The following is a 26,226-nucleotide window of genomic DNA, read 5'->3' as shown; positions in this document are numbered from 1 at the left end:
GGTCATGACTATTAAACATCATCCAGAGGCCTCAGTTCACAGTGCTGAATATTACACAAAGATGAGAAAGTAGCAAGTCCTGCTCTGAAGCATCTCAAATGGACAGATACAGGCAAACAAGAAACACGAGGTTAGCATGCCAACTTCAAGCCAGCAAACCTAACAATTTATCTTATTAATGAACACAGCACAAAGAAATAAAGATTTACTAAAAATATGTGAACGACTAAGCGAGGCATCATCCACACGGTGGGGGATCAAGAAGTGGATATCCCCGAAAGCTGGAATAACTGCACTGGGGTGATGTCTGATAAAGCAAAGTATACAATCAATAGCTTCATATTCTGCCCCTGGAGCCAGAGACAGCATCTGCTCCCCTGTGCTTACTCCTCTTACATCTTATAATCCTCCCAGAGCCCTGCAGAGGCTGCACTGGTCCCTACAAAAATCAATAAGATTTAGCTGTGAGAATGCTCAGCACAGTCACCTGTAGTCACCAGTAACACAGCACTTGCACTGGGGTAATCTGTCCCCTGTATTTCACAGAAAGGAAAGTCTATTACCTACTGCTTCTTGAAGAATTACATTAATTTTCCCATTCATCTGCAAGGTTTATTCCATATAAAGGAGTAATTTTGAGAAGTGATAATTTTCTCCCTAGAACTTCACTGTTTTGTAAAAATTCAATTCTAAATGGGAGGAGCATACATTAACTGTTATTATCATGTCACACAACACACCAAGATATTCCTCAAACAAAACTAACTTATTAGTGGTTAAAAAGCTCTAAAGTAGCATGCAACCACAAGAGGAAAGGACAAATTGCAGAAAAAGGCATACAACCTCCAGTTGAAAAGTAACAAGATCTTTTTAGAGGGAAATCTTCTTCCTTATAGAAACAGGACCCAAGATTATTCTACAATCAGTGTGTCCTAAATTTCATTCACAGAAGATATAGAAACCATCACTTTGTTCAGCAGGGCCTAGACACAAGGAGAAGTAGTTCTTGCAAAATATAAGAAGGACAATAACCACTGAATAACCAGTTCCCCTTCCTGGCTTCTCTGGACCTTGATAAGCTTTATGTTCTGTGCTCATGGAATGCCTTCGAAAATGAACTCAAATCTGATAGCAGAAACTATCCTACATTAATATTCCATTTCTGAAAAGAGGGGTGTTGAAATAATTGAACAGCTCTGATTTTTATGTTATCCAGAAATGAGGAAAGCTTCTTGAATACACAGATGGAATGCAATGGTAAAGGAAAAAGTTCTGTACTATCTATACTGAGAATTTCCATAAGCATACCATAAATTTATCTTAGAATGGTGAGAATCAAAACTATCTTCTCAAATCAGTTTACTAAAGGAAGATGACTTCAAGTAATCTGTGGGAGGACAAGCATTTAAAAAGATAACAAGGATTATTTCAGAGAGAAGCTATTTAACTTTCATGTTTTGCAGTTTCATGTACCACATCTAACTTTACATACTAACTGAATTTCAAAGGTCACACAAGTCAGTGATGCCTGAAAGATCAGATGCAACTATTGCAACTACAGGCTCTTTCCTTCATCAAAGACTGCTACCAATTATCATATAGTTACTTTAGTTTACAAAAAACCACCAATCACACCAAACCAAAAAACCCGAACCCAAAACCAACTCTCAAAAAGCAAAATTTAAAAATTTATTAAAATTATTAAAACTTATTCCAAAAATATACTAATCAGAGTTATAAAAATTTGAGTACTGGCTTTTATTTTACATTTTACAAGCTGTCTAGAAAACTCTAGGAAGTTATAGAAGTTACTTGTCATGAGCACAGGTTCATTTACCTACAGAGAGCTTCACTGAAGAATTTTTGAAATAGGTTTAAATTATATAATCTGGATGACAACTGCAAAAATACTGACACTATAGATTCTACAACTAGAATCTAAACATGAATTCCAGGCATTTAAAAGAAAATAAATTCTTTCCTTGCTATTCATCGCAGTTATCATCATCCTGAAAGTGGATTATGAAAAAGATGTCAGGAATGTGAAGAATTACTACGCATGACTGCCTGGTCCTCATAGAAATATGTGAGCCACATCTAAAAGTAAATGACCGTGCCACCGAGCTCTATACTGCATTGAAACAATACTGAAACAGACCTTAAAAACAAATCTGGAATCCAGATTTCTTTAGGTAAGAAGCAGATGTAATCCTGTGAAATGTCTCTTTGTACCTACTTCTGTGTCTTATTAATACTGCTCACACTCGACAGTAACCACCTCCTCTACAGACATTATGGCGAAATTGTAATATTTTCTGGTTCTGTTACACCTTGGTCAAATTTAAAACATTAGATGAAGCAGTTCTGCTTTTTGTAATGCAGTTTGCTATTTTAGTCATCTCTTCCTTAGAGAAACAATACAAAGTATGATTCAAGTTCACCAGAAAGCAACACAAGAAAATTCATAATGGTGACAAGAAAAGTAGAAGAAAATATTTTGCAGATAATTTTTCATTGCACTAACAAAGAACACATGAAGAGACTAGTTTTACCACTAGTAATTAATTTTTAAAATGTCATGTTATGTCATCAACAAAATCTGAGGTAGCTGACAACTTTCCTGTTAAACCCTACATAAGTTGCAACATTGACTGGCATCAGTAAATGTTTTTCCACAAGACTTCTACAATAAAGGCAAAATTGCCATCTTCCTTTTTCAAGAAACAAAGGTGTGAACAGACAATGGCTTATCCTGGGTCACTCAGAAAGTCTTCATCAGCAACAGGGTTACACAGCATTTCTGAATTCCACAGCAGCGACTGAAGGCTGGTGTGAATTTAAACCATCCACATCCCAGGGGTTCTGGGCATGAGACAAGGAGACAACTCTCCTTTGCTCCTTAAAGGGAAAGTCACAGATCTCTGCTTTCCCATTTTGACAATGCAACAACAGGGGGGACATTCAGTGGAAAGTTTGATAATTAAAAAAATAATAAATGTATTCATCCACAGAATGTATTCTTCAGCTATGAATTTTCTTTTATTATGTGTATTACAGATACAAAGTCCTACAAAAACAGTACACTTATATTCATGAGACAGTTAGAGTGGATGAGATAAAACCTTGCCTTGAGTAATACAAGACTAAGAAAAACTTGCAGATAAGGTTAAGAAGAAATTTAGGATAATTGTCTCCGATAATTACTCCCTAAACCATTTCTTGAAGTTACCCCTGAAGCACCTAATAGCAGGCATTTTCAGATGCAGGATGATGGAAAAGGGATTCTTGAATGTGTTCAGGACAGCAATGCCCTCTTCTCCTGCAGATACTACAAGGACAAAATGACACAACACATTTGGCTTTTTGGATGGGATATTTTGCTGGAAGAGTCAGCATTAGCCCCCCTGGGAATTTTTTTATTTATTGTTGTTGTCCCTCCTCTGAAGGGAGGATTTAATGATTTAACCCCAGGAATCAGCTTTGCACCTGACTTGTCGCAGGGAGATGCATTATACTTTAATTCTCCATTGCTCTCAGAGATCAGTTTTACTGTGAAGTAAAATCAGACGAGACAGAACTTGAGAAGATAACCATGAGCAGAAGACATTTCTCAGAGCATCAGTGAGTAAATGGCGGTTACAAGACAGAAAAAAAAAAAAAAAGTGTATTTACAAATGCTGAATGCTTATCTGAAAGACAGTTCATTTCACTGAACCACTCCTGAAATTAAAATCTACAAGTGCTTAAGGCTATTCAGGGGAGTGTTAAAGAGAAACAGCCCTTTGTCCAAACAAACCAGTACAAGAAAGGCATTAATTTGACTCACTAAGATGACAGACTTGCACATTGTATAACTTAAACATACACAATGGGGAATATATGGAAGGAAAAAAAGTGTACACAGAATGTGTTGGACATATGAGAATGATGAAGACAAAACAAATGAATGTCTTTGCGGAGGCAGAACCACAGGCAGGGAGGCAGGACAGGGCAGAACAACGCAGAACCACCGAAGGAACCTGCCTGTCTATATTGAAGGCTGAAAGCCCATTTCCAGATACTGATTTTTGGGAATTACCTTAAGCGACGAGAAAGAAAATAAACCTAAAATCTTCAAGAAGCAGTCCTGCAGTGACTCTTCGTGGGAAACGAGCCAGCCAGTCCTGCTACAACATCTGCCTACCTGGGCTGTATAACAGGGAAAGCTGCTGTTTAAGAGAAACCAAGTGACTGGAGCCATCAACACATATAGCTGAAAAACCATCTGAACTAGAGATACTTTCATTTCATCGTCCTCCTTTCCCCTGCTGCTATCTTGTATTTAGTCAAAGTTCAAAATAGGCCATAAAGTCTCGAAGGCAGCACTCGTATCTGCTGGTGTGTCAGTGCAGTGAAGTGCACAATGGGAAACCGATCGTTTGGGGTGCTATCATATTACAAATACAAAATTGGAAAATTTAATCAAATAAATTTTGATTACTGTAGTTTAATTAGTTATAACTAGTAATAATTAGTAAATGTGCTAATTGGATTTTTGAGGGGGTTAAATCACAATCTTCGTTAGATGGCTGTCATCACCATGATGTTTTTGCGCTTTGGAATTTAATGAATTTCATGTATTTATTCTCATAACCTCCTGTTGTGCAAATGCTATATACCATGATACCCATGACAGTGTTAGATGGAACACAGATTATCAAAGCTATTCAGATGCCTAATTTCTACTGATTTTAATGTGAGCTTCAGCGCCTAGACAGAAATTGCAGGGGTCTCCTGCACAGCTGATGGAAGCACTCAGGCCATCCTCTAACTGGAGAACAGAACTGCAGGTAAGGAGCAGAGAAAAGGAACTGATCAGAAGGAGGGAAAGATGAACAGACCATAGATTAAGAGAAAATGCACTAGGACCAACCCTCTTTAGCTTCCTTTGTGGCTGTGAGATATACCTTTGGAAGCTAAACCTGTTACGTTATAATATAAATAAAAAAAAGAAGGAAATTCCTTACACTTGACAGTAGTGAGGCAGAAAAGGAGGAAGACATGGTGATACCAAGCTTCTTACTGCAAAGTTATGAAAATAACACTTGGCCAGTAAATCCCCATCCAACACAAGAGAGTGCTGGGATGGATACACAAGCATACTTTTGCAAATAGCTGTGGCAGGGAAAAGAAGGTGAATTTATGTTGCTGGTTTGGAGTTTTTGCTTACTTTTACATATTTTTTTAAATTTTCATTCAGATGTTAGTCAGGAAGGACCGACATTTTCCTCACACTGTAGCAGTATCTAGGAAGAAGAGTCACCCAAGATCAGTGAGCAAAGACGGTGACTGTGCAGGTCTACGTTTTTCTACAGTTTATCTTCAGTCAGAGTCTGTTTACAACAGTTTTTCCAATTTAAAAATTAAGTATCTCTCATTTACACTAAATAAAACTGCGCCAGCAGGCATAGTTTTAAAGTAAACTTCAGGTTTTTATTGATATTTGTGAAAATAAGAAGGTTTTTGAAGCAACTGCGGGTATTACAATTCCACTTGAAGTCTAATCCGAGAGCAGGAGTGCTAGTGTTGCGTAACGACAAAAATAAACACGATGAGAGACCTACTGTTACTTAAATGTGGACAAGTTGGACCAGCTGTGTAACAGTCAATGCTTCTACAGTAATAAATGTTGACAGCAAAAATAAAAAGAATGCATTACTGAGACATCGTCAAATGAGCCCTGTCATTACATGGAAACTCCACCCTGTATAAGCTTGTCAAAAAGTGTTACTGTAATCCTTTGAGAAGCCTCCTCCTCAGGCAATGGAGAAAAAATGTTCAGTATCGGCCCAGAACAGGTGTGTTGTGCTGTAATGCCAGGACTTAATCATGTATCTCTTCACATTAATCTCACAAAGGAACTAACTCGGATCTATTTGGGCCCATCATGCCATGCTGAGATGATTACTTAACTATCCAATTAAAGCAAGCAAGCCAACAGGGTGTTTAAAAATGGACATTCCAGGGTGTATGATATTTTACAATTATTATTTGTTTTCTTAAGTCCAGCACCAGGCACTGACACTTAAGAGGAACTGATACTATGCGCTCTTTTCAAAGTCAGTCCCTGAAAAATCTCAGTTCACACCTTGATCAACAGTGGCAGAGGCTTGTTGTCCCTGCTCTGAGACACTCCCTTTTGCTTACAGGAGAAACTCCTTAGTGGAGGTTTTTTTCCTCTTTGCAAAAATCCCCAAGCCCACTGCCTAAACAGCAGTTAAGGTATCAACATTTGTAGTGTGGGCAGGAGGAGCAAACGTGGTTAGAAAAGGAAAACATGTCCATCAGACCTATGAAATCGTTAGTGTAGCCTCAGAGTAATTTTGCATACACAGCCTGAGGTTGGACTTCAGACCTGAGACCTGACTGACCTGACAAGGGTGGGACTGTACCCCGGCCAACTGGCCTCGCTGCCGGTGGTGCCACAGAACACACCATTTCATTCGCCATCGGCCGCTTCTTATCAGAAGTGCCACACGAGCACATCAGTATGCTGATGGTCATATTTTATCATTTGTGACTTGTTACTATGGCAATTTAAGTAGGAAACTTATAAAAGCAGACAGCACGACAGCTAGACCGGGTATCTACAACAGCACATCAACACTGTGGTTCAGAGGGGCAGGAGGTTTCCAAAATGTCATCTGGTCCCCACAGCTGACAGGCAGCAACGGGCCCAATGGTTCCTGACTGAACCAGAAGCCTTGGAGGGGCTGGGAAAAGAATGGGAGAGCAGATTGATCTCCTTCTAAGAAAGTTTGGGAGAGAAAATGGGTGCCTAAATTACACACCACCGTACCTCAGGACAGGTAAGCTGGATTACTATGAGTACGCATAGGCACCTCTGTGTTTTTAAGGTATTTCTTTGGAAATTAAGCAATAAAAAGCTCAAACACAATCTAGAAATCTAAAATTGAATCCAATTGTTGGTTAAATGACAGTATTTTAGCACTTGACATTATAGAAATGTGCCCCAAATTTGCTTTATTAAAATTTTATGAGGCTACACCAGTAAGTTTTACTAATACTTGGTGGATACAAAAGCACAGGATTCAGCTAACCATGGTATTAGCACCAGGTAATGAAGTGACTCGCTTCGCTCAGGTGAGATACGTCAGTGATGCTGTTCTGAGCATCCTGCCTACGCCAATAGTCGATGACTGGGGACAGGGAGCCGACTGAAGTGATGCCTGGGCAGCGACAGCCATCATCACGGCGATCACCTGTGCCGTAGCTGGCAGTGGTAACAGTCATCCTGTACCAAAATAACCATCAGAGGGCACTGCAAAACATGCTGTGCTGAACAGAAGTACGGATAGCTGTGTTGGAAGCTTTCATGTGCATGCAAGTTAAAAACCCAAAGTGGAGAAGTTCAGCTGCATAAACTGACTCATTAATGATTTCATGCTGTTATTTACAAGTGTTTCCAGTTCTCTCACACACACTTCTGTTTACAGCAGAGCTATATAGATGACTTCTCTTTTTGAAACACAAAAGAACTTTCTGCTTATCTTCTTGTGGTTTTATGATGACTTATTGTTGCTATTAAGAAAACAGTAACAGAAACCGGACTCTGTATCCTGTTTGCTATTGTAATATTTAGGGGAAAAATTGCACCAACTGCAGTAAGACCTTAAATAAAAAGAAAAGGTGTTGATGTTTGAACAAAGTTGTCAAGTACAAGACTTACAAGAAAGCTACATGTTCTATAGCAAACGACAAAAAGGCAATATTTTTTTATCAAGCTAAAGCCCTCTATTGAACACAGACTGCTTGTCAAATACACCCTCTCTGGAATAGTAATTTCATAAAGCAAGGTTATTTTTTGTTTTTAAACTTTCTGCTTCAAAGGCGAAAGTGTCTGAGATCACCTTTTCAGTGTGCTTGTAACAAGTGGAGCCAAGGTATAAGTAAATATTCTATTTGTGGATAGAACCCATAGCATCTAGAAATCCACCCCTGAAGTTTATGAAATTTTCCATTCGTTTTCTGAATGTCAAAGTGTGTTAGAAAAAACTCCCATTGGGGAAGAAATGTCACTGGTGCTTTCAGTGACAGAAAAACAAAAGGAATGTGAGAAAAGACTACAGAAGACTTGGACAAAGGTAGATTTTAGAGGAATGTATAAAAATTAATTTTCCATTCCCCCTACATAAGAAGTCAGGGGACATCTGTATCACCACTGTGGGGACATATGTTACTGGGCTGTCACTGTTCTTGGCCATCCAGTGAAGGACTGACAGCAGCTCAGAATGCAGAAGCCAGTTGCTGGTTCTGTGATCATGCCCTCAAGGTTATTGCATCTTCTCTTTCTTTAAAGATTTGTTTCTCTTGCACCCAGATGTTTCTCAGTTGCAAATCCATTTGGTTTTATCCTCTTAAGACAGGTCTATCACTATCTCACCTGCCCCCACCTTCTTCTCCCCTAAATACTGATGTTCTGTGCTCTGAACAATGATGTTCCGGTCTCATGTTCCTCCCTCTGTTCCAATTCTATCACTCCCCTACTTCTAAGTTCCTTCTCCTGGCCCTTATCTGCTCTTATCTCTCTGCCTTCATAAGCTTTTCTTTCCTTCTGTTTTCTTCCTTCCTATCAGCTTTTATAGTTTTCAGTTCTGAACGTTTACTTGGGACTCATCTGTGATGTGAATTTTACCTTATTAAAGCATTAAAAAAACCACAAACCATAACTGACATATTCCTCTTAAAACGCAATAAAAAAATTCAATTATATTGTGACTTGGATTTTTGTTATAATCCCCATATTAAAATTTGTCTTCTGTATTAACAAAATTAAAGTCAATTTCTTTACCAATGAATTATAGGTAGCATAAATAAAGGAGAAAAAAAAAGGAACTACAGATACTGTGCAGGTACCATGCCTTCATATTATTATAACCATAATCGGTAAATCTCATACTAATGAGACAGAAGATTTAAATGTGAAGAATCTCTTTAGTGAATTATTGTCAATCAATGTCTATACAGCAGGATAAGAATAATCTTGAATGGCAACACAACTATTATTATAAATTCTTAAGTACTTCATTACTTCAAAATGTCACTCTCAATTTATAGAGTAACAGATAAACATCTTTCAACTGTATACCTCACTGTGTCTACTTCTGTGTAATTGAAACACTGTTTTTGAAGAGTCTTGTCATCACTTACCCATTCTGCATTGTTCTGAATGGTGATTCAGTACTGGAGCCATTCCGGATTGCTTTTCAATCCCCTTTTAAATGCATACATCAATCTATTTTTGTTTTCTACCTATGACTTGGAGTTGGTCATTGGGAAAAAATCTGATTATTGTTTCCTTGTATGAGCATGTTGAGCTCTATAATACCACTGTAAATGTAAACGTTACTCATGACTAATATTTAGAAAAAGGAAACAAACTGAAAATGACAAGACAAATAAGAAGGAGGCTTTTTGAGACCCCCAAATAAATACCCAAAGGAGACTTAATGTTTTTAATTTCTTATGATGGACGAGACACTAAAACACATCAACCTCATCTTCACTGGCTAAAGAAAGATCTGGGTAACTTTCATCCCCAGTGATCTGTGGAAGCCAGTAGGCATCTGCAGTAACTTTCAGTGCTCACCTCATCCTTTATGTCTTCCTGCTGCTGGGCACTGAAGATCTCCATTGCAGCCATCAGCCTCATCATTAGCTCATCCACTGTTGTGTTACCTAGCAACAAAGGAAGACAGCTGAACTTCATATCATTAAAGTTATTAAACAAAAAAGAAGTAATTTTAGAATTAATTCATAAGAAATAGCCAGATTAAGTAAAAAAAAAAAAAAGAGAGAGAGAAGAAAATGCAAGTATCTCAGCAGAATGCTTTTCATTTGTCTTTTTACTGAAAATTCAAAATTATTTTTACAAACAAATGTTGATCATAGGCTAAAATTTTCAGTGGTTCAAATCTGAACAATTGCTTTTGTGCTTTCATGGAATAACTATTTTTTTCTTTTAATCACTGATGTTAAAGGAAAGTAATATACCTGGGGCTCCCTGACTTGAAATCGATTTCACAGTTTTAGAATTCCCAGGTATAATCAGGGAGACTGAAGCAATTGCTTAGTCATGTAACAAAAGGCAGGACGTTGGCAGCAGCATCCAAGTGGATTGGTTTTAAAAAAAAAGGAAAAAAACAGAATACAGTAATCGAGTAGATGTGTGTGCATGCACTTTTGTTCAGGTATAACTAGGAGTAAAATTAAAATATTATAATATATTCTCTTCAGTGTATTTACTTCTGATAAAGCTTGTAAAGCTAATAATAGTGTAAAAGTAAGTCACCTGTGTATATCAAGACACACAGAACATGCATTGGAAAACAGATACCTCTTCACATTTTTCTACCAGCATGCCTCCAGTTTTCAGTAAGACTGAAAGGTTAGTTTAATTTCCTATCAAGATGCACTCAGTCTTTGGTTTCTCTTAAGACTAGACTACCCATTAGAGCCACTTGTTATCGTAGTTAAAAGATCTTAGACCATAAGAAATAGTAAAAAATTATAAACTCTTAACATCTGCCAGCCTAAACAGCCTTTGGACCCTAGCAGAATGATACCAACAAGGGCTAGATTTATAGCTAGATGATACTGGTCAAAATTTTAAAAGGAGCAAACTAACCAGAAACCACAGTACCACTAAAGAAAACAAAACTGTCCTCAGTTTCCAACCCCAGGAAAAAATAAAAATCGAAAGCAAACCTTAGTCTGCATTTCAATAAATGCCACTGGGACTTAAGTTTCTATATTGTTATATCTCTTCTGTAAACATGCCTTCTCACCCAGCCCTGAAAGGCCCTCATTGTTCCCATTTCTAGCATTTGCTACCTTAGCAGAAAATGTTAACCCGCATGCTACAACACGCATGACTTCAGAAACTACCATTCATTTGAGGGCATATTGTTAAAAGATACCAGTGTCCCAATTCATGGGAAAATAATAAGGACAGCACGCTTGATTTTTGTTAAAGGATAAATTTAAGTAAGGCTGTAATAGGTGATAACTTTAGTTTAGTTCAAAAGATTGCAGAAAACCTGATAAATCATTAAAGCTTAATGAATGCAATGAAATAATTCATATTACTTCATAATCTAAAGCTGCGTTATATTATGACTTTGAGTCACCAAGTTGCTAAGACACTTAAGTAATTTAAGCCAGTAAACACCACCAACTTCAGTGGGATAACAGGTGCTGGACTATGCTGCAGAGTCATAAAACCAAGAAAATCTGTTTATAAAATTATTTGTATGAAGTAAGTTTTATAAGTGACAGAAGTATCATGAATTAGTGCTGTGCTGTACCTTGCACTAAGGAGAAAAAAAAAAAATCTATGCAAAATTAACAATTTATTTCATGGGAAGGAGGAGCACTGCAGATTCCTCAAGAAAATTATTAATCCCATATGCAGAAAGGAACAGTAATGCTGTCTGCAAAAGGCAGTATTTCACGAGGCTGAACTTCCTCAGGAAAACAAGGAGATTAGAATAAAGATTGCTAGATATAAGCAATAAATAAACAAGGACACAATGTCATAAAGGCAAACTTGTGGAGAAAGCAGAAGAAATGAGAGGCAGCTATTCTTTGATGTATTTTAATTTGAAGAGTTACTGAGAACAGCAGTCAAAGGGCATCACTCCACATCTAAGTCATCTTGCTGTCAGTGATATCAGAGGAATGGTTATGACAGAAAGAACTGCTCATGTAAGCCAGAAAGCTTCATTTATGTGAAATTATATTAGTAACTTAAATTCTGATCTGATTTGGGGTCTCAACACTGCAGGCAGGTCTGAAAAAGCAACTCATGTTCAAATGTTCACCCACTACATGCAACAGGAGTCCACATATTAACAAGGAACTAAACAAAGAGCTAAATGCATTCTGGCACTACATAAAAAGTGCAGCCAAAATCTTTAGGAAATCGGGGATATGTCCGGATATAAATTTGGAAAACTAAGTGTAGCTCCTTATTTTGGAAATTTGGCCTCTACTTTAAAAAAATTAAAAACTTAAAGTATGATTCTACTACAGTCATGGCAACTTCAATTGTAATACCATGTTAATACATTTATGAATAGTAGCTATTTATATCATGGCAACTGAAAGTGTCTTTTGTGCAATAAATTCATATTCTGAACATCTTAAAAAAGAAATGGTTAGCAGAGATGTCTAACAGTTTCAATGCTTACACAAGAAATACTTCTAATATAAAGCGAGAACTGTACCTTGTATTACATTCAATACTTCATTAGATGATCGTTTTCCCATAATAATAAGGAAAAGTGGAAACTGGTCTGTCTTCTGAGTTCGAATTGTTTGGGCTACAACACTGCCGAAGTGTCTAGTGCACATTGTCAGAAACCTATGTGAGGGGAAAAAAAAAAAGTTAACATTGTAGAGGTGGTTTTGAAATGAGCATTTTTTTTTTAAAAAAACTAACTTCAGCAGTTCAACTGAGTGTTATTTACTGTTTAACATCTAGGCTTCTGCCTTCCATTCTAGAGCTCTCTATCCCTTTTTATGATTATGAAAATATCTACAAATATGATAGACCCCAGATTGTCTAAATTAAAACAATTAATAACCAGTTGAGACAGTGATTTAATTGATGGAGAATTCCATTTCCTGTTACACTATACTGCAGGCTATAATTCAAAACTAACTCTCCCGAAATAATAACACTAAATCAAGCATTAAAAACTTCTAAAGAGAAGCTAAGTAGAGTCGTAATGTAGCAAACATGGTGAAGTATAAAAACAGTATAATTTCACAAGAAAGCATAATTTAATCATGAAAGATCAAGAAATTGTTTTTATCAGTCATAGAATTAAAACGTGGTACTTCAGAATTGTGTTTTCTTTTGTACTAGTGCCCTGCCAGTGACATACTTAGCAGTGTGGTCTAAAAAACAATAATTCTAAGCTTTTGACCAAAAAAGCTCTTGGATATTAGCATACAGAAGTCTAGCATTAGTATTCTTAACACGATCTTGAATAAATGAAAAAACTGATAAAGCTTTTCTCTTCCATTAGAGGACTGTTTGAAATTAGCATTTCTTTCAAGAGAAAAGGGTAGCTTATGATATGTTTTCAGATCTGATGGTAAAAAGTAAATGTCATAATAATAATGAATTATGAAAGACCAAATGCAAATATAGAATGCTTTAATAAGATCCAATTTAATAAAGTCTGTAAAAATAATGGACTTTTAATAACACAGGTCACAAAAGGCAAAACAGTGGAAATTCTGAGGACTAGCCACTGGTACAGGCTTATTAATTCTTAATTATGTTCATGAAAGGCAACTTAAATCGTGTGTTTTCTTATGCCTTATGATAATATTTTAGGTAACAACTACTCTGAAATGTATGCTCTGACTGAAGAGCAAAGTCCTGTTGTCACATGCATTAGAAGCCAAATCTATTTGAAAAGACAAACTGCATTAAAATGTCAAGTGCTTCAAGTAATTTCTTCTCAAAGATACTGAAAATATTTTAAATCTTTTTTTTTTTTTTTAATCTATATGTAGTATCTAAAAAAGTGGCTAAAAATTGATAAGCTGATGAGTACAACACTGGGCTTGTTTGAGGCACATGAAGCAGAAAAAAACACCCAAATCAACCCTTTTCAGAGACAATTTCTAGTGTAGCTATAGCCATAGTGAGTATTTCAAAGCCATAAATGATACTGGCAAATACCTTTCCTTGCCTCCTTGATTCTGTCTTTTGCAATTCAGAATGATCACACACAAACAATGTCAAAACCACCAAATAGAGACTGCTATATCAGAAATAGCTACATAGAGACGTAACATCTGGTAAAGATAAAATAAAAGAGTTTATATGTGCAGACTTTACAGACACTTAAGCTAAATAATGTTTTTTGATGTTTGCTTTTCAAGGTGAAAATACATAAGTGAAATTTTTGCCTCAGAGACATCAGTGGTGATCTTCCACGGCAAAATGACTTATGTGAGTTCAAGGTTTCACTCTGAGAAGTAATAAAGACAGCGGACAAGTGAGCTGAATTCTGAAACTTGTGTATTAAAACTGTTTAACAGTCTTCAACATGCCACAGACGAAAAGCACTCAAGTTTCATGGGAAAACAAAATATGTAACTGAAGTGAAAAAGTGCTGTAGAGAATAACGTTAGAAGAAAGAAAACTAAAGAGACTATTACAATACTAGTTGCACTAGTCAAAGGTGTTGGGTTTTGTTTGGTTGGGTTTTTTTAATCAGTTCAAATAAAATCAATTCAATTAGTCAACCCATAACTCAGAGTCAAAATATGCTTTTATAGGTATGGGGTTTGTATGCAGAGAATTCTGAATGAAGTCTGTATTTCTGTATGTTAAAAGATTTCCCAAATATTTTGTTCCAGGAGATGAATTTTTATATGTGGAACTTCTGGCTGACTATATAGAACCTAACAGATTATGATACCTCGGGGTCCTCTATAATCAGGGCTTCAGAGGATGGCATGTTGTGCCAGGCTGTTGTAAGGGTACACATACTTTCCTGGTTGAGTGACAGCAGAAAAGATACCAATATCTCCCATCGTGATGCTTTTTTTTTAACTTGGGGCCACTTCTTACATCATCTCAGCTCGCAGGGACAGAAGCCAGCTCGCTCATGTACCAGTTAAGAGCAGGTCATGCCAATTCTGGCCCGAATGCCACAGATTTGCCACCACTAGCATCAACACAGCCTTTGTCTTTCTTAGAGGAGGAATAAGAAACATCTCTCCATCTTCAACTTTCAATAATCAATGTCCAGGCAGCTGTGATGAGGATGTTAGTGGGGGATGAATGACCAGCCAGTGGTTATCAACGTGTATCTTCAGAGCAGAGCAAATACCCGTGAGAAACTCTTCTCACTAACATGATCCATCAGAATAGATCCTGCCCTTTGGAACCAAGTAAGACCCCACTTGTCCGTTGAATTAAAATGTAGTAAAGCCAACAAAAACGTGAAGGTCGTCAAACGATGCAACGCTGAACAGAGAGATAGCAGCAGCAATCTCCAACACCTGCATTGTGTAACTCCTGTTCACCAGCAATTACTCACTCACACACGTGCTCTTTGCCAGGTCAGTGGTAAGAGCTCAGCAATTACTCATAACATATCTCTTCTTTTCATTTCGCTAGACAGGTAGGAATTGAATTTTCATGCATGATCCCCATTCAGTTTTTCTCATGCCTTTTAATAGATTTTGAAACTACTTAACTAATTTGGCATTTTTTTCCTTTTCTGCCTTTACTGATTCTGTATTTACAGACCTTTTTACTTCTACATTCATATCCAGAAAAAAAAAATAATCTCATCTGTGCTAATATTTACTGTCAGAAGTATGCGAGTAGGACCAAAACAATTTGGTGCAATAACCAGTATCTTACTCTGTACATCACTCACAAGAGATTTTCTTGCTTTCATTTAAAGAGAAGCATGCCAGATCTTTCAGTGGCATCTCCAGAGCTGCCAAGAGAACTGCCTGCGGAGTGCATCAAAGAGGCAGATGTCCCTCTGGGGAGAACCGTTTTCCACAACATGCTGGATTACTGTGATCTCCAACCAAAAGTGGAAATAGAGGAATGCTGCCAGAGAAGGAGGGCAAGTGGCACCCTACTAGTCCTTTTATTTTTAAATTATTAAAATATTCAAGGGGGGACAAATATGAGAAAGGCAAAGGAGCATTTTATGAAGGAAAAATCCATTAAAAAAAAAATCTTGAAAGTTCCAAGAATAAAGTTCATCAAGAAGAGTAATAGCTTTGGCAGACAGCATCATTTCTTTACTACTTTCACAACTTGCTAGCAATGAAACCAGCAGTTATTAAAGCTGAAGAATAAACATGGACACTGACCTTGGGTTGACAAACACAGAAACAAACCCTTAAAAAATTACAAACTTATCTTAATTTTTTTAATGTAGATTGAATAGGTATTCATTCCTAGGCACAGTTCACTCCTCAGTTAAAAGCAGCAGAGAGGAAAAATTATTCTGGTGAAATGAAGATGTTAATTTGGGGGGTTGCTGATCACTGCACAACACTTATCCCTCTGTGTGCACCCTGAGAGCCTGTGCAAGGAGTTATCATGTTTGTACCACATTAGTTTCCCAGAGAACGTGATCATTATCTACCACCTAATACATGACACTTTATATTAAAATATACTCCTGGCATAACTTTTTTTCAATTTTATCATAAAATGCAATTTATTTAATATTACTTTTAAAAAGCTCCTAGAAGGCAATTATGAAAAAACAACAGCTTTAAAAATCTACTGAAAAAAAGTTTGAAATATTACTGAGTCTCAAAACCAAAAGGAATACTTATTACAACTGAGGTCTGTGGTCTACCATAGCTCCTGATCTCAGATATGATACCTAGAACTTGGTAAATGCTGAGGTTTAGCAGTGATACATTTTTGTGAGAACATGCAGCTTATTATTTTTAACACAAAAATTGGCCACCTCTGGCCGGAGTGTTGATCCTCTAAAAGTGTTGATGTCAGAGCTCCTTTTTTTTTTTTTTTTTCCGGATCTCTCTATTTACACCACAAAATATGTATTGCCTTTTGCGGGGGAAAGCCCAAAGGAGAAAGCCAAACCCCTAGGTGGGAGATGGCAGCTATTCCTGATGGAATGCATCTCATCATTATAGAAAGAAACAATGAGATAATACCGGTCATTGTATCTCCTGCTCAGGTATGACATCGTTTCATATTTTGTTATTCATATGGATAGGATCTACTGCAATCAAGTGTGGATCCATGACTATGCAAGATCCATCCTTACCACACCATGAATATGAACAAACAAACAAGCTATCATGCTAAATACTTTAGAAAAATGTAAATATCCTTTAATAATTCAATTTAATAATTTAGTAAGCTAAGAGCATCCATGGTGCCAGTCCCTAAAGGGGACACAAGGCAGAGGTGTTCACTGGCTCCCAAACTGTCATGTTGTATTTTCCAATGTGTACTAGTTCAAAATTATTCCTACTTGTACCTAGGAGAGGAAGAATTTACAGAGATTTGAAAAACTGAAGAGGAATTAAAGGAAGACCTTAGCAAAGAATGGATGATTCATGCAAATTCTCTTCCATACAGAAAGTACTCTGTTCTCAAAAGTATGGATAAAATGTATTAAAATATAAAAAATGGCATAGGGTTTTAGATCAATTTTTCCTTATTTTCTATACCAACATAACAGAGATCTGGTTACTTGTTACAATCTTACTCATATAAATATTCCTATAGTTACTTTTAATTATTACACACTGGTGGGAAAACTGGAAAAATTCTTCCTAAAATGAGGCACTTTGGCACATGGTGCCCACTGTGCTTCTCGCAAAGGACTTTTCAACAGAAAGTGTACAATGGAGATGTTTTTTGCTATATCATCTCAGCCTGAAGTCCTGCTCAGAAAGCAGCAGCTGGACAAAATTTGATGACCTCTTCTAAAATATCCATTTCCTTTCAGTCTGAAGTGGTGTTCAGTCCACAATCAGGATGGATTTTAGACCAAAAAGAAGTGTGATTTATTTATGGCCAGATACTTCCCAAGGCCAACCTTACTTTAAGAAACTTTAAAACTTCAGAAATGGGTGTGAAAAAAATATGTAACTCCTTTCTTGAGCATGAAGAAAACAATAATGAATATTAAATATGCAAGATGTCTGACTATTTTTAATAGTTATATACTGTGCAAAGTCAACATAAGACTCATTAAAATGGTAATGTAAAAATAACATTTTTGTATTTGGCATTTATGCTTTTTTAAAAAAGTAAAACCTGAGGCCATGAAACGGTATATAAAAATAAGGTTGCTATCCACAGCCTCCATAATACAGAATCTTACCCTCATTGGTAGGGTCATAACTATTGACTCAAACGCAAGGGGGAATGAGCAACAAATATGAGGCATGTTTTAAAGCTGTATAAAGCAGCCTGAATCAAATGACGTGGATATCCTCTTTAGTACCCACATGCTAAATATCCAGGGATTCAGATGTCAAAAGCATGGTTTTACCCACTTTTTCTTTACGTGAGAGTAAAGGCTAGATGAGCGGGTTATCTATCCCTTCATAAAACATGGAAGATCTAATTTCATCCTGCAAGGTTCAAACAGATTAGGTAAATACATTATAACCCCATTTAGTCTAAAACACATCCCCCTAGAAATTCATTAATCCATCCTTTCAGTACCATTGGACACCAGACAAAATCATTGGTAAAAGTATAAATAAAATATACCTGGACCCCTTGCTAAAACGCTGTACTAGAAAATGAAAACACAAGATGCACTTGCATATCAGGGGTAGTTTTGATTATTGCTGACCATATTAGAAAGCCATGTAATACATGATTTGCTAAGGAATATCCAAAGCTTGCTACAGGTAGATTTAATAATAACCTGGATAAGAACAGAGAGTGTACTTAGTTACTTTACAGACATTAGTAAAGTGGGAGAAGCTACAAGCACACTGAAAGTCAGCAAGAGAATTCAGATTAACCTTCGTAAATTAGAGAAACATCCTGACAAGTAAAATGCAGTTCAACGAGGTCAATGAAAGTCTCCAAGTAGGAGGAACAATTGCCCAAATACAGAACAAGAATCAAGCAGTAAGGGAAGAAGAAAAGTCATGATGTGAAGGAGACAAGCATCATACTGGGGTGAGCAAACAGAAGCGTGATTTGTACAACATGAAATGATCCTCTTTCTGTATTTAGCACTGAGAAGGCAGTTTTAGGCACAGCGCATCAGTAAAGATGTGGATCAGTTACAGAAGGACTATATGAAGGTTGCAATAACAAATGTCTACAAAAGACAAGCTACAAGGAAAGGTTGAAGGAATCACAGTTGCTCAGTTTAAGAAAATTGCAGGAAAACATAATAGCGCCATTTAATTCCAAAGAACTGCCTACTGAGTGAACCAAGATATAATTGCCATTGATGGGTGCAAGAGAAACTTGAGTTAAATATTAGCGTGAACTGTGTAAAGGGAAAGTTGAGTACTGGAACTAGTTATGGAGAAACGCTGAGAAACCTCCCTCACACCAAAGATGAGATCGGACAACCATCAGTCAGGACTGAGGCAGGTGCAGTTGAACCCCTGGGCCAGGCACAGACTGAACGCTGTGATGTGCAGCTCTCCAAGACTCACAGACAGTCAGAACAGCAACAAAAAGAAGAGGCGAGAGGTCAAAGCAGAGTCGTCCTAACCTAAAGGAAGAGGATGGGCATCTGCACTTCTGCAAGGAGCCTTTGTCCCGATCTGGCACCCTGCAGTACCAAGGAGATTCATTCGCACCTTTCAGCTGCGTTTTGGTACGAACGATTCTGACACTGCCAGCACAATGATTTCTTCCGACTGTTGATTTAGATGCATGGATACAGCTAAATTTCTCTACAGCTTCAATTCCACCTGGCATTAGACTTCACTGGTGCAGTTGTGGACTCCTGTAGTGTCAGATGGACCTGTGAATGACTTCTTTCTCCTTCCTCAAAACAGTCCAACAAGTCTGTCTTGACTGCCTGTTCTTCTGCCTTCACCTCTTCTGCACAGGACACTACAGCTTTATTCATTCACCTTTTCTGCTCAACAAGCTTAATAAACTAGGCTGTAGTTTGAATACAGGGGGATAGAACTTGCTTTAGGATTTGGTTTTATAGTGGGGACTTAAAATATATGCTTACAAATTTATCAGTTAATTCCTGTGGGTTTAATTTTTTTTTTTCAGATGACCTTAAAGCACTGCTATAGACATATAAAATGAAAATCTTAATCACATCGACAGAGAGACTATTTTCTATTTATAGTTTAATATTATAGAGACATCCATATTTTACTAATCACGATTAGATTAAAATGCATTCTCTGCTGGTTTTCAGTTTTCCAAATTTGGACATTTTTAGACTACTAACATGAAATTACCTTGAAGCACATCAATATTTAAGCAGGGAGAGTTTACCTTTTCTGGTGGGTGTATAATAAACAGTTTAACCATCATCTATATACAGGCTGTTTTGTTCTCCATCTAAAGAGACAATCACCTTTTATCCTTTTCCTTTTTTCTTTGTTTCAGTGCTATTAGGAAACTATTCACAAGTGCAACCCCAAACAATACTATGCAGTAATTATGACTAGATGACAAAGAGATGCGAACAATTACTGAGCCCATTTTGAAACCCTACACTAATAAAGTCATTAGATGCTGCCCTTGCCATGAGCCTTCTAAAAGCTTCTGAAGTTACAAGAACACACAGCATTGTTCGTTAGGACAATCGCTGCTGGCAGAATGCAAACCTTGAGTTAAACCATGCTGCAAATTGATCTTGACATTCTGTTAAGACCGCCACTAAAATCAAAAGCAAAGGAGAAAAGGAGAAAATGAGCGGGTGGGATGTAATCATGAAACAGAAGGGTTCCCTCCTCACCTTCTTTCCTCTTCCTCCTCAAAACAAACTATACATAAAATGACAAACTCGCCTACTGTTTGAGAACCTTTATTTTTAAAACATTAATTAGACTTTTGACCTGTTTTTATTGAGTGGCACTGTATTGCTATTAAAGTAAATTAAATAAAATATTGCAAAATACAATAGAAAAGGTTTTCACACTGTTCTGTGAAACCTGTTAAGGATTTAGAGCCTAAAGAACACATCCAACAGTTTTGCAAGCAACATGCACAGAATCTACGGTCACTCCTGAAGAGGCAGTGAGAAATTAACTCCCCAAGTCCAGCTCTCACGGACCCCACACCTGCAATATATTTGCTGAAGGATCAAATAGGATTGGGGAGCTGGAGTAATATGGTCAACTGGTCTTCATCCAGGCATGCATCATTCAGTAGGTTAGTATTAAGGGTCAGCAACTGTGAATATGGCTAATTACTTGATGACGGAAATTGCAGGTGAAGACAACCTGCTGCTGAGAAGCGCTTTAGTCCATTAACTCTTTCCTAAGCTTAAGCAAAGTGAAAAACTATCATTTGAACACTAAAACTAACAAGTACCTGTCATCAGAGCTGAGAAAAGTTGGGAACACCTTGAAATACAGCGCCCAAGGGCAATGATATCAAAAGCCAAAAAGCTGCTACAGACATTCGAGTCACTGTTTCATGGTTTTGGCGTTGCTTTGCATGGGAAACATTATGTACATTGGAAATCTGTAAATGTTATGCATAATCTATGCATGTAAATGCTGTGTATACAAAGGTATGTGTACGTGTGTAGGTATATATGTATGTATAGATATTCACGGTATATCTGTCCTGGATATAAATGTATTACATTAATGTATATTAACGAATTAACAAATACAGTTAGGCATATGCTTGTATACATATATATACACCTCCCATAAACATGCACATAATTATATTAGAATAATGGTATTTAGTCAACTCTTTGAAGTCAGAAAGTGCCAGAACTATAGCTGCTCATGTCTGGTTCTTCTGCTCATCTATCCCATAACCTCTCTGGAAACCTGAGGAATTGTTTAGCGATGGCCCAATGCAGCTGGTGAGCTGCTGCAGCCACATGCTCAGACCGAAAGGTAGGGCCAGAATTGTCAACACCACCGCTGTCAAATACCACTGCTACTGCCCTGAAACCTCCCATGAACGTATTTCTGCTGTTTGAAGCGGCATGGTAGATCTCCGTAGCAAGCAATGAAAAGGAAATGGTGATTTTCAAGCCCACGATTCACCCCAAACTGAATGGAATATAACAAAAAATTAAAAGATATACCTGTATCTTTGTGACTTTCATCCTCCTTTAACCATGGACAACATAAATTACAAGGATACTCCAAACAGCTGCTCACTAAACTATAGGTGATAAAGCTTTCCCATAGATTCCTTAACAGTATTACAGAAACACCACATTATTTTCCTAAATGGAAGCTATTTTATAATTTTGTGCCTTTTATTATGATTTTTTTATTCTAGTAATGAAAAGATTCATAATTTGCACTTACCCAACGTAATTGCTCCCTTTCCTGCTAACCTTCTATCAGAGGCAATTAAAAGCTGTGAAAGCTAAAAGAAAACATCCTCTTAACTGTATTAACTAGTGTTCTCCTTCAGTTTGACAAAGTAACAGTCCTGGGTGGCTGTAGTTCGAAATTTTTAAAAGTCTGACTCCCAAAGTCATAATGCTTACGTTCTTGCACTACTGCTAACAGTTACACCCTGGCACCTGCACGCAGCATTTTACTTCTAGTCCTGCCTACAGAACTCTTCGCTCTGTTGCAATGGGTGTTGAAGAACAAGACTGCGAGATTCCAGCTGAAGAGTGCTAGTGTACAGTAATGCAGGATTCAAAGCACATCCCATCAGTGTCAGATGAGAACATATTAAAAATCAGGAAAAATGACAAGATTTTGGAGCTGGTTTTGTTCTACGGTGTTCAGGATGGTTCATTAATAAGAAAAATGGAAATGACTACTGAGACTGGTTTTGGAACAGAATGACATCCATAGATGCCAGAAAGAGGACAGTAAAGAGGGAGGGAAAAAAATCAGAATATTCAAGATTTTTTGGCTTGTACGAGGAAAGTATTTATATTGGTTTGAATTTATTCATACTATGCTACAGTACTGAAAACCTGTCTTTTACTACTGACATTGAGGTGTCCCTACTGATTGCTGTAAAAGTGGGAGTGATTCCTCTGCCTTCTCACCCCAACTTTTCCACTAATGCAACTGCAATGACACAAATAAGTTGCTCTCGGGCTACATCAGCACGCAAAAAGCAGCTCCTTTTGTTGCTGCCGTTGTCTTCTCACCATTCAAATAAAAAACTACATGCTACAGTATTCACAGGGATACAGAACAGCTCCAAGACCACTGTCATTGTGTCACATAACAAAGGGTAGTAATTAAACAGAGGTACTGAGTATTTATTTATGGGAATGCCCACAGTGCACTGGCACTTTCCAAAGGGAGAAGGAAGCATCATGCCCCCTCTGAAGAAATCACAGTCTAAGGAGCAGGATGTGACACTAAACACAACTAAGAAATTATTCTAATTCAAGCCAGCGTGTCTTGTTTACCCCTCACTATTTTTTGACCTCACTGTTAATATGACAGTTTCTTTGTTGTTGTTAATAGACAGCAAAAAATGAAGGCTTGAAAACCCTATCGTACTGCACAATCGGTGACTAGGTTCATTGAGAATAGCTATAAAGCCTTAAACAAGCCCTTTATTTTGTGTTTTAAGAAGTGTCATAAGGAGTTAATAGGACACAGCTGTACAGGCTCTTTCTAATAAGCAGCTTCTGTCGCTTTGGTCACCACAGGTGTCTCTGTAACCTGCAAACTCTTATTACTAGTGTATCAAAGTTGTGCTACTTAATAGATTTCTTTAGTAAAACACAACAAAGCAATTACATGGCTGTTGATCGTCAGTCATAAAAAACCCCTCAAACACAGTTTTTCAAAAGAAACTACACTGCAATTTTTTGTCATTGTAAAATAAAAGAAACTAGAGAATTAAATAGAAAAGCAAACAATAGAACAGCAGGTAGTCAACTGAACTTAGCCACTACAGATGGTTTAGAAATAGTGTTTCCTTCTACACCAACTTGTGGGATAAAAGAAAAGGAGGAGGTTCCTTACTGCCCATGAATGGCAATACCAAAAGACTTAAGCAACTTTCCAGTCTATGTATTTGGTCCCATAAAAGAACCTAGATGTTTCTTTTTGCTCTCGCTCTCTTTTCTTTTTTTAAAAACTTTTTTAGCTGGTTTTGCAACTGCTTTTTTCCGTAATCTTTGACTCTTCTCTAGAATAGCTTAAACTAGAAACATAGCTGCTGATGCGTCCAATGACAAAATGCAGGAGGTCGAGTTAGGAATTCCTGTGAAACACAAGTGTTATTAAAAAAGTGTATTAGAGAAAGAGATTGCTGTTCTCCATGTCCACTTTCAGTAAAGTAATATTAACTATAATTTACATATTTAAGGTAAGAAACACATGAATGCTTTATTCTAGCAAGCCACAAAAGAAAGATAAATATGTACTTTTAATTGTTCAATAATCAATCTAATTGTGGGAAAAAGTGTCAAACTTATCCAGCCCAAATTACTGTTGCATCTTTTGTTAAATGTTGGAGTAACTCTCTTACAGTAACATACACAAGCCATTATCCTGGCAAGCCATCATCTTCCGTGTAAGTAAATGTAATGAAATAAGGCCCATGTTGGAAAGCCAAACAAGTCTGATTTCTAAATAAAATAAGTATAAACACAGTAACATTATTTTCAATAGATTATGATCAACTGATAAATAACTAAAGAAGAGAGGGGTCATTATACAAAGGTAAGAAAATTTGTTGGTGACACACAGAAGATGTAGAAGGAAGTGGAATCTACAGTTCTTTAATTTCTTTACTCATCAGCAAAATGATAGCCCCTCTTAGACATAGGAGAGCTTTTAATATTAAAACCTATCAAAATATCTGAACATCACCAAAGAAACATTCTGTAAGAAAAATGTAGTTCAAAAAGGTTCATATGAATTGCAAGCTTTTAATTTTTTGCACAATCTGTTTTTAGTATTAATCAAATGTGGGGTTTTTGTAAGATTTTCATTAAAAGTAGTTATCCCAGACAGTTCTAATGCAGTTACATGTACGTCCATACAATTAATTATGGCACTGCAATGCAAAACTGTCAAGACACGTTCCTAGAACTACATTTGCAAAATAAACTCAAAAAAAAGAGAGGAAGTAATTTCTTCAACTACTTTTTCCTGCACAGGAATAAGAAGTCACTTTGTAATGAAAACAAGGATGGTCCAATTCTCAGTGAATGTCAGCCAGCACAGCTTCATTGATCAGCTAAGAACGAACATGAAGTTTTTAGTTGAAATAAAGAGCAAGCAACAAAAGATTTGATACAGAGAGATAAGGGTCTTCCTTGACAGAAAAGCTGCTCCACTCACAGTCCAAGGAGTCTTACCTTGCTCTGTTTGCTTCTTTTGTCATGTCCCATGCCCAGGTTATGAAATTCTGACTCAGATAGGAGACAATAGATTCAGCACAAAGCATTTGTGAGCAGAAGACATTGGTTAGTACACTTTCATCATGGTGGAGGTAGATAGCAAGAAGCTTTCTCTGAAAAGACATGAGAAAAAAAAAAAAATCTGTGAAAACTTACTCAGGCTATTTAGTAATTTAAAATTACTGCTGCAGATTTCTGTGTTAGTACACCCTAGGGTGCTGAGTATCTCAACATGCACACACAGGGGGAAAAAAACCCAGTAGATTGCAAGTCAAATGGTCTATCCCTCCAAATCTGTAAGTCTTCTCAATGTTTTCTAATATTTTATACATGATTACATATGCTTAGAACATGAAAATAACAACATTTGAATGAAAAACAAAAACCTTATAACAGACTTAGCTTAAGAAATGGGTGAACTTTTTTGGCTTGCTGCCCAATAAAAATAACATTTGGAACAATTCCCCAAGCAAGGAACACACCGCTTGATACAACAGCACCTATGATACAATTATAAACAACCAGAAAAAATGACAGCATATTGTTATTACCCCATCTGTAGCCAAATAAAGAGGAAAATAAGTAACAATACAGCTGCCTACAGTCCCAAAGCTTGTGACGCTACATGCTGGATGTTTTGGCAGCTCTCCATCCAGCCGTGTGATGTGGGGAGGCCCACAACACATCAGACTCTCACCTACTTCGTAAGTTGATGTGTAGCTGGCCAAAAAGGCCACGTGTCAGCCCAGCTGGCTACATCTTTAGTAGAGCTGAGGAGTAAGGTAGCCACCCCAGCACTGCGAATGTGTGAGACGCAAGGGAAGGGATATGGGAGACATGGATCAAAACCCACATTGAGTTTGTGAGTGGTGATATATCTCATCATAGCTACCATGTTAGTGAAGACTAGATGTTGAGGATGGTGTTTGTGGCCTCTTGAAACAAAATATCCCATGCTGTGTTCTGAAACCCTGTCAAGTAATATCTGAGCTTCACTGACAGCAGCATAGAGCTGTGTTGCGTCCCCACGACAATCTCAGACCACCTTTTGGAAAGTGAGTCTGTGTGTACATAAATACAGAAAGCAGACTGAGAAAAACACAGGGAAAGTATGAGCTCAATGAGGACCACGATCCTATATCTGGTATTC

At 37.2% G+C, this 26,226-nt stretch overlaps 1 protein-coding gene across 1 annotated transcript in view; it reads right to left on the bottom strand.

Moving 5' to 3' along the window:
* FAF1 (Fas associated factor 1) overlaps nt 1-26,226 on the bottom strand; it is a 170,695-nt gene that overhangs the window by 21,049 nt on the left and 123,420 nt on the right. The window contains exons 13-15 of the mRNA XM_074906243.1: nt 25,035-25,189; nt 12,288-12,424; nt 9,650-9,738 (exon numbers count right to left, since the gene is read on the bottom strand). Of these exons, the coding sequence (XP_074762344.1) occupies nt 9,650-9,738; nt 12,288-12,424; nt 25,035-25,189 (381 nt within the window). The remainder of the gene's footprint in view (nt 1-9,649; nt 9,739-12,287; nt 12,425-25,034; nt 25,190-26,226) is intronic.

This window comes from Athene noctua, chromosome 5 (assembly GCF_965140245.1).
Source record: "Athene noctua chromosome 5, bAthNoc1.hap1.1, whole genome shotgun sequence".
NCBI lineage: Eukaryota > Metazoa > Chordata > Aves > Strigiformes > Strigidae > Athene > Athene noctua.
Note: the sequence above shows the minus strand (reverse complement) of the source record. Positions and strands in the feature narration are given on the sequence as shown.